Source organism: Hydra viridissima, unplaced genomic scaffold (genome assembly GCF_058129835.1).
Source record: "Hydra viridissima isolate aposymbiotic clone 2 unplaced genomic scaffold, HvirCarnegie_v1 scaffold_1, whole genome shotgun sequence".
In the NCBI taxonomy this organism is placed as follows: Eukaryota; Metazoa; Cnidaria; class Hydrozoa; order Anthoathecata; family Hydridae; genus Hydra; species Hydra viridissima.
This window is the reverse complement of record NW_028324300.1, coordinates 1,667,508-1,682,435: the sequence shown is the minus strand read 5'-3', so window position 1 is coordinate 1,682,435 and position 14,928 is coordinate 1,667,508. Positions and strand designations below refer to the sequence as shown.

General features: G+C 32.4%; 1 protein-coding gene across 8 annotated transcripts in view; it reads left to right on the top strand.

The window, feature by feature from the left end:
* LOC145187217 (putative ATP-dependent RNA helicase DDX60) overlaps positions 1-14,928 on the top strand; it is a 58,762-nt gene that overhangs the window by 19,352 nt on the left and 24,482 nt on the right. For all 8 annotated transcript variants that reach the window (XR_016450906.1, XM_090082417.1, XM_090082434.1 and 5 more), the window contains one exon: positions 673-4,165. Coding sequence is in view for 7 of the 8 variants with exons in the window: in XM_090082417.1 (XP_089938543.1) it covers positions 673-4,165 (3,493 nt within the window). In the remaining variant the exon portion in view is untranslated. The remainder of the gene's footprint in view (positions 1-672; positions 4,166-14,928) is intronic.

Sequence of the window (14,928 nt, the reverse complement as noted above, 5' to 3'; positions counted from 1 at the left end):
TATACATATATATATATATTTATATACATATATATATTTATTTATATATATATATATATATATATATATATATATATATATATATATATTTATATATTTGTATATATATATGTATGTATACATTTATATGTAAATATATATATGCATATATGTATGTATATATATATGTACATATATACATGTATATACATATATATATGTATGTATATATGTATATATATACGTATATATATATGTATATATATATATTTATATATATACATATATATATACATGTATATATATATGCATATATATATATATGTATGTACATATATGTATATATATATATATGCAACAACTGAGTGCAATATCTATATTGCATGCTTTTAAATATTCGTCTGTTTTCAATTATAAAAAATATTATATACAGTTTTTTATGCTCATTTCTTAATATCAACACTTCCCAGTAAGAAGCGCTGTTGTAAACAGTCTTAATTATACATTTACATTTCATCATTCCATTGTCATTCTTTTGATTAATTACTTTGCTAATGCAGTTAGTTGGGTTCAGTAACAATCGTTAAAGGCTTTCATAAATGTGTATGATTAGAATGCAGTTTTAGTTTAGAAATATTTCACATATGCACGTACACTTGCATATAAGAATATCAAATTTATAAATATTTTTAGAATGGCATTAATGAAGCCAAATTGTCTAAGAAAATCTTGTCTACTGATAAAGTAACATTCCAAGAAAAAGAAGAGTTGAAATTGAATTCTCCAAGTTTTGTAATTGATTACCTTAAATTGGTTGATCTAAGAAGAGAATTTAGTTCTGGAACTTTTCTCATAGATGCAGACAGTTTAATTCTGTCAGCACTTTGTGACACAAATTTGAGTAAAAGTCATGGTGGACAGATACTCCATTTTGTTTTTCTTGTCGAAAGACAACTCCAAGCATTTACAAGACTACATGCTAAGTTTCAAGTTGCCTTCTTTAAAAATTCCATTTTTTTAAATACTCCAGAAAATGAATTATTGAGAGAAGTTTTAATGCATCATCTTAGTAAAATGCTAAATGTTTTGACTAAATTTGAGAGTGTATGGGATGCCTCTTTTGAAACTCATATCAATATATGTACTCCTAACTTCTTTTTAATGTTTGACTTTTTTCAAATGCATGAGTATAATAATCTACAGCTGAAATTTAAAAAGTATTTAGCTTTGCAACTGGAAAAAGTTTTAGCTCTCCAAATAAATGTTGCATTTATGAATGATATTGCAGTTAGAGCAACTACATTAAATGCTTATTACATCTTAGCGGAAGATGTTCAATCCTTTATTAAAAAGAGAGAGGATACTGTGAAAAAGGTCTACCTTAGTTCTTTTAAAAAGAAATTAAAAACAGATCCAGATATTATTTTGCAATTTAAGTTGTTTTCCATCTTTGAAGATATTCAGTTAGAATGTCTAGCAGCACATTTGTTTATTAAGCAACATTTATCAAATGAACAATATGTAGATTTTGCAAAGCTTTTTATTCTTTATGTGTTGGTAAAAAGGAAGTTACCTATCCAGAAAAGGATTTTACCTAAAGTTTGGGAAAATAACGGCCTTACTTCACTAATTAAAAAGTTTCTGTGCACTCTCGCAAGAGTGGTTCGAAAGCAAAGAGAATCTCATTTGATAAAATGGAATGTAAATGTTTGTGATATATGGGATGGCAATCTGTTTGCTACAGTTTGCTTGGAATATTTTAAACATCTTCGTAATAAAATAAATACAAATATGTTTGAAACCGATGTTATCTCAACTTTCAAGCTTATTATTGATATATTTCAACTTGAAGGTCTAAAATCAACACTTCCCTGTGACAAAAATCTGCTCTCTTTGATACTTCGTCTTGAGGCTAAGAAAGAAACCTCACCTATATTAATTCAGATAATTCCCGTTTTTAGTAAAATGGTTGATCTGTATGCGGGAGATATTTATAATCGAATGAATATATTGAATAAAACTCATCCTATCATAACTAGGCTCGTTAACTTTGCTTTCTTAGAAGATAAGTATGATTGGCATTTTAAACAATCTATTCTTAATGAATTTGAAACAATATCAGCAAATAGAACAACGAAGACAATGAAGCTAACAGTGATGAAGGAGGATAAAATGAAAATTATAAAATGTGAACAAAGACGGAAAAACCAGTATTCAAAATATCTTTATACTTATGGCGAAAGTTTAGGAGTAAATAAACCAACTTTTATTGTTCTAGAAGAAAAAAATAAGCATAAAAGAAGTAAACCAAAGCAACATCATAAAGCTTCACAAAAAAAGAAGCCAATTGCAAAAAAACAACGTATAATTGAACAAAATCAAAAGAAAAAATTAGAAGAAAAACAAAGCAAGGATGAAGAACATTGGAAGAGAATAAAGTCACAAGTTAGAGATATGGTTCCTTCTAAGGCTCTAGACCTAATTGAAGAAAACCATTTTTATACTGATCAGTTTAAAGTCAAATTTGAAGTTAAAAAGCTGTTACTACTTAGAAAAATGTTACGAAATAAAAAAAGATCATCATCGCTAATTCATAATGATACTATCAAAATTTTTCTAATTGTGTCAAAACTTTACAATGAATATAATGCTATACTGTCAGTTCATGATAAAGAACAAATTTCCAAAGCTTTGTATGTAGCTCACTTTTTCAATCTTTTAAAGTTGTTAAACTTGAAACCTCATGGCAAAAACATTATAACTAACTCAGTTTGTCACATTGAGTTTCAACTTAAGAATATTGGTCACCTTTTGGCAAGAACCCAGCGCAGTGATCGTGATCCAAGAATCTCTGATTTTATTCCAGATACATGGCAAAGACAACTTTTTGATGCTGTTGATAATAACAAATCAGCTTTAATAGTTGCTCCAACAAGCTCTGGTAAAACTTATGCATCATATTACTGCATTGAGAAGGTATTGAGGGGTAGCAATGACAATGTTGTTGTTTATGTGTCTCCAACAAAAGCATTAGTAAATCAAGTGCAAGCTTTTGTGTTCAACAAATATAAAAAGAATGATTTGCCTGCTGGAAAAACAGTTTGTGGAGTATTTACAAGAGATCAAAGATCTGATGTAGAAAACTGTCAAATACTCATTGCAGTACCACAATGTCTAGAAAATCTCCTTTTGTCTGCCCAAAGTTATGCATGGTCTCAAAAAATAAAGTATGTCATTTTTGATGAGGTCCACTGCATTGGTGGTGGAAAAGGTTCAGAAACCTGGGAACACTTACTATGTCTCATTTCTTGCCCTTTTCTTGCCCTTTCAGCTACAGTGGCAAATCCCCGTGTTCTTCATAGCTGGCTTCAAGAGGTTCAAAGTTTTCAAAAAGAACATCGAACAATGCTGGGCAGTAATAGAGATGATGCATCCTATGAAGTTGAAATGGTCATAGTGAAAGATCGATATTCTGATTTACAGAATTATGTTTTTAAGCCTGAATTAAATTCTCTTCAAAAGCTACATCCTGTTTGTACTCTAAAGTTATCAGCTGTCAGTAAACATGGATTACCTGAACATCTCACTTTGTCACCAAGGGAGTGTTTGGAACTTTATGAAGCCATGAAGAACACAGCCATTGATAAACCCGAGTTGATCAAACTTTCTCCCTCTTATTTTTTCAACAACTTCACTTTTCTAAAGCGAGATGATGTTAGAGAATATGAAGATAAGTTAAAAAAGAAGTTTTCTAGTAGGTGTGCAAAAAAAAACCATTTTGAAGCTGTGCAGGAAAGATTGAAGAAAGTCTCACAAACTGATGCAAGTGCTTGTTCATCAACTGAAATGATTGGCAAAAGTGTTTTGCATCTAACGCAAAATACTTATCAAGTGGAAACTTTTATAAGTTTGATCAAAACACTGGAAAGAAATTGTATGCTTCCAGTCATCGTGTTTTGTTTAGATCGTAATTTGTGTTGTCTTCTAGTTGAAACTGTCGTCAGTTATTGTGAAGAAATGGAAAGAGAATATTTTTCAAAGAATAAAGATAAAAAACCTTCTTTCTACGAAAAATCAATCAAAAAAAAGTTTATGCTCGAAACTAGTGAAAAAGATACTGAAAAGAAACAGGAAATTCAAAATTTTTGGCTGGATCACAATTTTGTTGAAGGAGCTTCATTTGCTGGTATGCAATCTTGATAATAAATGTTTTGATTGATTTTTTTGTTTTGTTATTTTGTTTTGTTTGTATTTATGTGACATTTTTATGCTTTAATCGATTACTTCTTTTCTCTTTTAAAAACATCTCTGTCCAAGAACGAAAAGCTTCATTTTACAAATGTATTTACAGATTCAATATAAATCTTAAACAACTCCTGCAAGACTTCTTTTAATTCCTCAAGCTTATAAAAATTACATAGGATTTCTAATGACCTTTTTCGTTCTGGGAAGACATTTCTAATTTTTAAAAAGATTTTATTAAAGTTAGAATTTTAATATAGTTACAGCAAGAGACAATTTATGGTGCATAAAAATTTCATTTAAAACAAATTCCAAATGCAAAATGACAGTTGACAAAAATAAATCTTATTTTAAGCTTTCACCCGCTTATTTTAAGCTTTCACCCTTTTTATTTTCTTTAGCTTTTTTAATCTTGTTGTATTGTCAAAGAATAAGGCAAATATTCGAATCATACTATCATTTGTATTCATGTGCACGTGAATATTTAATACGTTCTCACAAACACTAATTGAATTATTACTGCGTCAACACCGTCACAATTATTATCTTATGGAATTTCTATTTCCGTTCTTGAAAATTGTGTAAAATAAATATTCTGCAAACTATTAGAATAAAATTTCATTTTACACTAGCGCTTGTAAATTCTAAATCTCAAAAATTTCTTTGTTGATTTCTATCTTAAGACGCTAAAAAAAAAGTTTGTAAATTTTTTTAAAAAAGCCAATAACTTTTTACTAGGGACAATGTTATCAAGAATGTGCTCAATTCTTATTTTCATATGTACAGTTCTTGCTTCCTCAATGTTTTTAGGGTTATTGGGTATATTTCATGGCCCAGACTAAGCAAAAAATGCTGGAAGAATGCTAACAGATTTACTTTTTGAAGTATAGAGTTTTACTCTTTAGACTAACACAACAAACGAAAGTTAATACTTACGTAAACAAAAATTCTACTTAACACAATCAAATGATCTTTTATATGATTTTCTTGAATGAATGACTTTTGGTAGATTTTTTTCCTAACTCAACCAGTGGTCTTCCATCATATGTGAGTCTCACCTTTTCTGATAACGCTCTTCCGTTATCCGAATATTCTGATCAAATTTTTCACCATGCTGCTCACTAAAATTACTCAAATTTTGTGGAAATCTGTCAAAATGCGACGAAGTGGATTTTTATGCTCATGCTGCACTCTCGTTCTTGCAAGTTCGATAGCATGCACTCAAAAAGCTCGACTTGGTCGTTAGATTTCTTCTAACCTCGGGAAATATTCTAAGCCAAAGCAAATGAGTTCCAAGCTTCGGATTCGACTTCAGTCATTAGTTTGACAAAATTAGGATCTTTCGCATATTGCCTGAGCTGTGGTCCATAAAAAAAAAACCGCTTTTTTAATCTACTTAATCCTGGAAACTTGTATAAAAGAAAATTGAAACAATCGCCACTTTTGTCAATCACTTTTACAAACTGTTTCATTATGCAATTTAGCATGATGTAGCGGAATAAAGATGCAATCTCGTCTAACTAAAAGCACTTTTATAACATTTTTTGAATTAACTTTTAGCTATTGCCACATTGGCCAAACCTTTTGTGACTAATGGTTTAACAGGGACAAGGGAACTTTATGCATCCCCTTTGTTGACTTAGAAAATACGAAAAAGCAAAATAAAACTTGTTAACTACGATTTTCATCCTAAAAAACGTTAAATAAAAAAACCAATCAAAAAAAAAAGATAAAGAAAGTTAATGATCATCGCTAATATTTTATTGATTAAATAGTTAATCAATACAAATGACTCAGTTATGGTCTTGGTGCTTAAATTTTTCTATAACCTTAGAAACATTTTTGTATTTTTCTTTCAAAATCCTCGGTTCTTCAAAAGGTATGGATCCGAACTTTATACTTTTATGAAGCAAAACACACTTTAACTTTTTTTGCTACTGACAATATGAAAATGCTAATTACTAGGTTGGTAGTTTTTTAAACCCATCTGTTGCAGAGTATCAGTTACATTACAAAACACTAAATCTTTCTCTACATGGCTAAATCCTTCCTCGGGTACGATAAAAAGTGATGATGGTTCCCGGAATTAGAAAAATTTTTTCTTTTAAAAGAGATGCTAAAATTTCAGAAGCTTCTTTCGGTAAGCTAAGATCTCTTACTAAATCATTTAGTTATTTCTGATTAAATGGTTGAGGTTCTGAAAGGCTGCGTTTGTCGTCTGGATCAGAGATTTCATTTGACGTATTTTGTTTAGGTTCACAGAGATTTGGATCATCACAGGATTTAAAAGTGATTTAAATAAGGTTGATGAGTAAAAGATAAGTTGGGATATGATCAATTTCCAAGGTTAACGTCGTTTATTTTCACAACAGAGAAGATGCGTAGAACAAATAACCGTAGACATAGAACAAATTTATGGTTTACAATATGAGGAACACATGGCTTGTCCTGGTTACACACTTTTATTTTGAGGTATTGATGATACACAGTTTTTACAAAATTCGATTAAGGATTTTGACATTTTTAAAATATATATTCAATACAAATATAGTTGAAGCAATCTGATTAAACATGAGATTAAGCGTGAGACCAGTGTGATAGCTTAGGTGAATACAAATATTCATTTTCTTCAAAAGCTTATGTAGAAACGGTTATTAGAAATCTTGCAAACTTTGGAAATAATGTTAATCTGACCTTGTTTGTTGTACAATGGATATGGTGGCATGATATGGTGACATGGTCAATTCTCGAAGATTAATGTTAAATTACTGAGGACTTTGAAGAAGGCCCTTTTTGAAGAGTTTTACTTCAAAATACGCTAAGACTGTATCAGTACCTGTTACTCTTACATTAGAGTATTCAAATAAGCACAATTAAATCGAATCAAGTCGGTTATGACACTAATGAGTTGACTACCAAGTTGATTATTAAAAATAGGAGTGAAGAAAAAGGTTGTGACAATTTAAGTTGAATTTTACCAATTATTTTCAAAGTTCGAACTGTTGTGAACAATATCTTAAAAAATCATTTAAAAAAATGATTGTTCAACGCGTTTAAGAGCCATCTAAATTTTTAATTCTTTCTTCTCAACCAACCGCCCAAAATAAAAATTGTTCGCTATATATATATATTCTTAAAATGCAACTTGCGACTCTTGTTGATAGTTAATAATGCTTTTACCAAAAAAAAGCGTTCTCATAATAATCAAAAAAATAACGTGTGACATTTGTCAATAATTTGCCAGAATGACGCACATTAAAACCACAACATCTCCCCCAGCTCAACAAGAGCTCATATGTAATCATGATACTTCCGGTTAGGAAATAATCTTCTTCCATAGCGAGTGAATCGAACAGGCTGTGACTCAGTCTCACAATCAGTTGGATAGTCTTGATTAGCGCTGTCCATACTATTGTCAGCTCTGTCATCATCCGAAGAATTTATTTGGAGTTTCATTAACGATGTGTTCTAAGCTCGTTTCGGAAGGTTTCAGTAGTTTCAAGTCGAAATCGACGTCAGCTGTTATATTTTCTTCTTTTTTGTCTACCCGACGATGCTGCAGATGAGAAAAATGTCGTGGTAACGTATGTCCGTTGACTTTAACGCCAGCTGTTGATCCATTATGCAGGACCACTATACTTCCTTTCACACATCGTTGTGAACATGGCGTCATATGATTGGGTTTCACCCACACTTTATCGCCGACTTTCCATTCTTGAAACTCAGTCAATGTCTTCTGTTTTGATTCGACTTTATTGATTCCAGGAATTCGAACGCGAATGTAATGTTGACAAAAGATTTCAAAAGGTGTGCTGTGTTTTGATGGAACGTTGTTTATTAAGAATACAGACATGGGTATAACACATTTACTCTTGCATTTGTTCTTTTTACAATCCGATGAACTCTTACAACGATTCCATTTCCCGATGGTTTTTCAACAGCCCGATAGATAAGTCTTATTTCCCATATCGACGCCATAGTTTGCATAGTCTGAGATCTAAATGACTTAGAATTATCTAGAAGAACTTCAGAAGAAGGTTAAAGTGATGACCATATTGTTTCTAAAGATTGAACAACCATTGCTGCACTTTCGTCGCTTAACGGTGTCCATAACGTATATCTGCTTCGGCCACAGTCGATACAGGTGAGATATAGCACCGAACCGACATGAGTCGCAGGCTACTCTTTCCCATACTTTACTAACAGCAAGATTTCCTTTATCCCACGAAACCACATTAGGATCAATGGAATTACATTCATCACATTCAGCGACGACCTGTTTCACTGTGTCTCTGTTAACGCGGATACCGGCGCGCGTACATTACTCCATACTCTTGGAAACTCCCATGTGTGCTATTGAATGAATTTTTTGAATCTGCTGATTATCGTACTTATAAATGACATCAAACTCTTGCGTTGCAACTTTTCTTTTTATCCATTTTGTTGGCACTCTTGTGAGTTCATCTGTACAATTTTTTGTCGTTGGTACCCATGTAAGATTTACATTTACGGCATAATCCTCGACTAATTTTCCAAATATTTGAAGCCTTCGTCGAATTAACATTTCGCATTGCCCAGCACATTTTACAGGTTTGTCACGAGTCAATTCAGAATTTAACCACTGAATACACTATGAGAATCAGTTTTAATAGAGATATCACTTGGGTTCCATTTCAATGCCTTATTTAAACCTTCAATACATGCATCCAATTCAGTTACGTTGATATACGTCGCATTTGACTTTGGTCGGAGCCACGTCGCATCTTCTATTTTTTTGTTACCTAGCATTATCACAACTCCTCTTGCCAGCGAACTTGTATCACACCATACAGTTAAAGATGCATTTGGTTTAACATTCCATACACCTTTTGCCGGATCGCATTTTACGACTTTATCTACAACTTCCTGCATCATTTCAATGCTTATCCATAATAGGTTTATCCCAATCTAATTCGTTTGTACATCTTTTTATGTAACTGCATGCAAGTCTCAACCACCCAGCAACTGGTAGATTGGCAACCAGATTACCACATAATGAGAATATATTACTCTTGGTGAGCACAGTTTTAACAATGGGAATCTCAAGTCCTCTCTTCCAAAACATTTCCTTTGTTAATGGATTTACTGTGACTTCCAATCCTAGTGAACAAATTGGGTTTTCGCCAAAATATTCAGGTGTTTTTGCCTGCAGACCCCATTTTTTTATATAAGCCATCAGCTTTCTTCCATTTCCATTGGTTGCTAGGGTGTCATTGATATATCCTCTTGTTGACTTTGCAAGAGCAGAATCTTGTTGGAGAACATATCGCAATATTGAGCTCATCATCACTGGTGCTAAATTCTAAGGGTCTGCGTCTCGGAATCGTTTTCTCGAAATGAACCGGGAAAAGCGTAACGAGACGAGAAATTTCCCGGAAAAAAATAACGAGACAAAGGAAACAATTATCCCGGAATAAAAATATAAATCGGGACATAAATTTTTTCTCGGAATTTAAAAACTGTGTCCCGGATAATTACGAAACGTTACGAGACAGATCAATTATATTAACTAGATATCTAACTCGCGCTTTCGCAGTGAAGAAAATTTTTTGCCAGCCAGAAATGACGCACAGTGATTCAAAACAACAACAAAAATGGTACTAAACCCCTCACAATTTTTTGATAAATATAGCGCCCTTTTTTAAATAATATTAAATTAGAATGATCATTTATTTAAAAAGTAAAAGCAGTATTTTAATAAAACTTATATTTTACCTTTTTATGGTTAAAAGAAATTAAAAAATTTAATATTATTTTCAAAGAAATCTAAAAAATGAGAGATTTTTATTTAGTAAAAATGGAGAACTTTTAATCTAAATTAAAGTCTATATTTACTTTGAAGATAATCTTATAACTTTATATATTTTTTGAAGCAATACAAATGTCAATGAACCCATAAAAACCTTGTCTTCCGCCATTTTTTAACAGTGGTTTATTATATCAAAATAAATGAAAATGGCGGAAAACAAGGTTTTTATGGACTAATTGACATTTGTATTTCTTGAATTTGAGTTTTTTACTTGTATGACTTGTTTCAACATATCAAATATAGTTTCAAGAAACATATTTTTATCATCATATGCTACTTAGAAATTTGTTGAAATGTTTTAATTTGAATAACGATTTACTATTCAAGAAGTGCTAGATATTTGAAATAGCATTACTTAACAACTTCAGTATTTCCTGTATAATATACAAGTAACATTATTTACTTAAACATTATATGGAACGTCATGTGATAATTGTCAAAGAAGTTATAACATACAATTTTAAACAGTGTAAAGTGAAAAATAACATCAAGTACTCAAAAATGTTTCTGATATATTTTAATGATTTTAAAAACAACAACAACAAAAAGGTTAGATCTTATCCCGAATATACGTGAATTAGGAGTGGATAATTTACGAATTTAAGGATTTACTTAACGAAATCAAATAAAACTGAAGAAATTAGCAACTAGAGCATAAATTAATGCTTTAATTAGATTTATTTCAAAAGTGAAGAAAAAAACTAAAACAATGTGGTAGAAATTATGATTCTTTTAAAGAAAAAGAATACCAATGGCTTCAAGAAAATCTTATGACCATTAAAAGTAGCCATTTTGGTTCTGGAAAACCCCATAAGCAATGGGTGGTCCTTGGGAAGCAAAGGAAAAGAGAAAAAATAAAAGAACTAGGTATTGAAATCTTGCTCTATTGTTAGTCTCTGCAAGAATTAAACTTTTTAAAAAAAGTCAAATGTTTTATGGATCAAAAAAGTTAAAGACACTTTGGATAACCTTTCCCTTAAATATGAGTGTAAAACAAACTCTTGCATTAGAAGTGAATACTGACCTCAGCGGTAAACAATACTAAATGATCAGAAACTTAGCCCTCGGACACATTTGTCCCCTTCTTCCAACATATTTTAGTGGAAAGATTTAAATACTATCCCAAAAATATATTTTTTCCCCTGATTTCAGTTGCTACCATTAACTTTTACAAAGCTTTGTTTATGTAGATGGTATAACAATATCAATAATAGCAGCTGAAATAAATAATGGTAATTGTGCCAGAAATTCATTAAATTTTATATTAAGGATTAACTAGTATGTCTCGTTATGTCTCGTTATGTCCCGTTAAAAAGATGTAAGTTCCGGGAAATTGTAAAGTTCCTATTTTGTCCGGGACATCTCGTCTCGTCTCGGTATCGTCCCGGATTTCGACTGAAAATTGAAAACTGTCTCGAATTTTATCGCTAATCGGGACAAAGCTTTTAGGATCGTCTCGTCTCGTCTCGATTAAAAAAAATAACGAGACGCAGACCCTTACTAAATTCAAACGTGTAAGTGCATATCGCTGATTTTTGTAAATGACAGTTTGGTAAGGTCAATGTCTTTTAGGCACATGAATTTGTAAAAAAAATGCTCGTTTTAGATCCACCGCCGAGTCATTCCTATTTTTACTCATCAGTCTCCAATCCCTCATTGCATCGTTGATGACATCTTTATTCCTTGTAGAGGCTTTTACATACGTGTTAAGCTCGCGATAATCAAGGACAGGTCTTATCTTCTTTTTATTATCTTGAATGACGCACATCAACGGTAGTAGACCTTTAGCTTTTCCCATAACTTCGTCGTCATATTTGATGAGTATACCTTCTTTATTCCATTCATTTATTTTGTTGTTGAACGCCTCACAATATTGGTCAGACACATTATACTGACTTGTTCTGTTTTTCATTTTAGGTTCATTCTCTCGCTCTTAACTATTAATTCATTTTTTGCCATCAAAATAAGCTTTGCTTGTTCCAATTTCGCAACACGAGGTGTCGATGACAGTTTAATCACAGAATTACAAAACTTCAATTTTCCAGTGCTAATTTTTAGTCCATCACACGTCTTTATTAGATCCATGCCCATAATCATGTCTTATTTGTTTACTATTTTATCCACACTTAAAACCAACGCATCCACCAAGCACCCGTTCGTTGGGTGGCGTATTCTAGCACTAACTTCTTCACATCGAATTATTCTGCCCATTGTTGCAACATCTACGGCACGAATTACTTTATAGTCAGACGGCAGTAACTTCTTGGTGATGATTGATTGCGAACAACCAGTATCCACAAGTGCTGTAGCTTTTCTTCCGTTTATTACCATGTCAATAGTAGGTAGTATTGTTTCGGGACGAGTTCTTGTAGAAATACCTAATGCGAACTCGTCCCATTCAAGTTTTCCTGGTTTCGTAGACGTATGTAGCATAAAGAGGTATATTCACGTGCAAAGTGATCTAATGACTTACAGTTGTAACATCGCTTTTCTTTCTTTCTTCGTGTATAACTTGTCATTTCAGTCTCAGTCTTCCGTTAACTTGCGTTTGCTTCTTCATTTACAGATAAGCATACCGCATCTGATCTGGTTTACGCAACCACAGATGCAGTCTTGACACAATCGTCAAAGCTCAACGCATCTTCTCCCCGAAGGATAGCTCGTAGAATAGCACTATAGAATCTTGAAAGTGATCTACTAAGCTAAAGGTAATAGATATCAAATCTACGCGATATTTATTAACATCAAGGTTATAAACTGTAAACTTCCATTTTACATATTTTTACTTTACAACAAGAAGCCGTAAATTCGGGCCGTCTTAAAATATTCTACACAACTAAGTTGCTGGAGGATACAACACTCCCCCGCCTTTAATGTTTTATTACAAGAGGAATATCATTTTCCTTTACGAATGTTACTTTAAGTTCATTAATGCCTTCTCTTTGATTCGCATATTCAACAGGAACAAGTTTATTTATGGGTCTATTTACATGCCTAAAAGATCCATCTCCTTGTAAGTACTTTACTGTTGCCGCACGTGAACAACCATCACTTGATGCCAAGATTTTTTCGACTTTTGCAGTTTTCCAGAGCGAACGTGATTTTTTGTCTTCTTCTATCAAAACAATGTCGCCGACAGTTATTTGCACGCTACCAATACTTCGTTTAGATTTATGGAATTCCCTCAGTTCTGTTAGGTATTCACTCTTCCATCGTTTTATAAAATGTTCAAGTACTGTTTGGAAATGATTATGTCGTTTATTTAAGTCATGTTCAATATAACTATCACTATTCACACCATTTAAGTTTAGCTTTCGCCCAAAGACAAGATGATTTGGTGTTAAGGCTTCTATGCAGGGTTCGTTATATACATAGGTTAGGGGTCGATTATTAATTACAGTTTCTATTTCTTGTAACAATGTTAACATTTGCTCAAAGTTTAAACGAGCTTTACCAACGACTTTCTTTAGACATCGTTTTACCATCCTTACCATCCTTTCAAACAGCCCACCCCACCATGGGGCAGCTGGGACATTGAATTGCCAAGTAATCGATTTGTCACTTGCAAAGAGTTGTGTTTGTTCTGCAATAAATTGTGTACCATTATCAGATAGAATTTCGCTTGGTACACCTCTTCTAGCAAAGAAACGTCTTAGTCCACGAATACATGATGTAGATGAAAGGTCGGAAACCAAATCCAAGCATATAGAACGGGTACTAGCACAGGTAAATAAAAATATCCACCCATTAAACATAGTGCTACAGTCTCCATAAATATTCTTGACAAAAACAGGACCAGCATAATCAACAGCAGTATGCATAAATGGGTAGTCATCACAGAAATATGCAAACAGGTTTATTCTCAGTGATATGCAAAAAAAACTGTTAAATTTTAAACATGTGACAGACTTTAATCCGATTAAATCTTTGTAATCACTTATAATACAGCTTTAAAACTCAACAAGCAAGTTCAATGTAAATATCTATCTCTCTCTACGAGGGCTCCAATATAGAATCTTGAAAGTGATCTACTAAGCTAAAGGTAATAGATATCAAATCTACGCGATATTTATTAACATCAAGATTATAAACTGTAAACTTCCATTTTACATATTTTTACTTTACAACAAGAAGCCGTAAATTCGGGCGGTCTTAAAATATTCTACACAACTAAGTTGCTGGAGGATACAACAAGCACCATCATTAGTTCCAATAATGAATTGGTCACGAAGCCGGCTGTCTCTCTCTGAGGGAAAGAACTTGCAATCTTGAGCTGCTCGAATCACTCGATGCGCAAACGTCTGTATAGATGCTTCATTGCCACAATAAGTTTTACCAAATTCATACCGTGAGATTAATGATGATTGTCTTAATTCCAACGTTTCCAATTTCGTCACCAGTTCTTTGTACGAAACTTTTTCTGGAACTTCTGGTGCTGTCAATTTTTCCATGGTCTTGTAAGTCTTCAACGAAGGAGCAGCAAGCAAGTACGCTACATGTTGTTCTGAGGTTATACTGTTTACTACGAAGAAAGAGGTCATCTGTCGAATAAATCGCTTTGGCTGTCCATCTTCATATTCCGGAAATAATAGACATGGTTGGTTACCTTGTTGTTCAACGCATTTAAGAGCCATCTATGTTTTTAATTCTTTCTTCTCAACCAACCGCCCAGATAAAAATTGTTCGCTATATATATATATTCTTAAAATGCAACTTGCGACTCTTGTCGATAATTAATAATGCTTTTACCAAAAAAAAAAGCGTTCTCATAATAATCAAAAAAACAACGTGTGACATTTCACGAGGTTAGAATTATTTTGTTTTATCTCCAAGTTTAAACGTTAGGAGAAAGTTTTTAA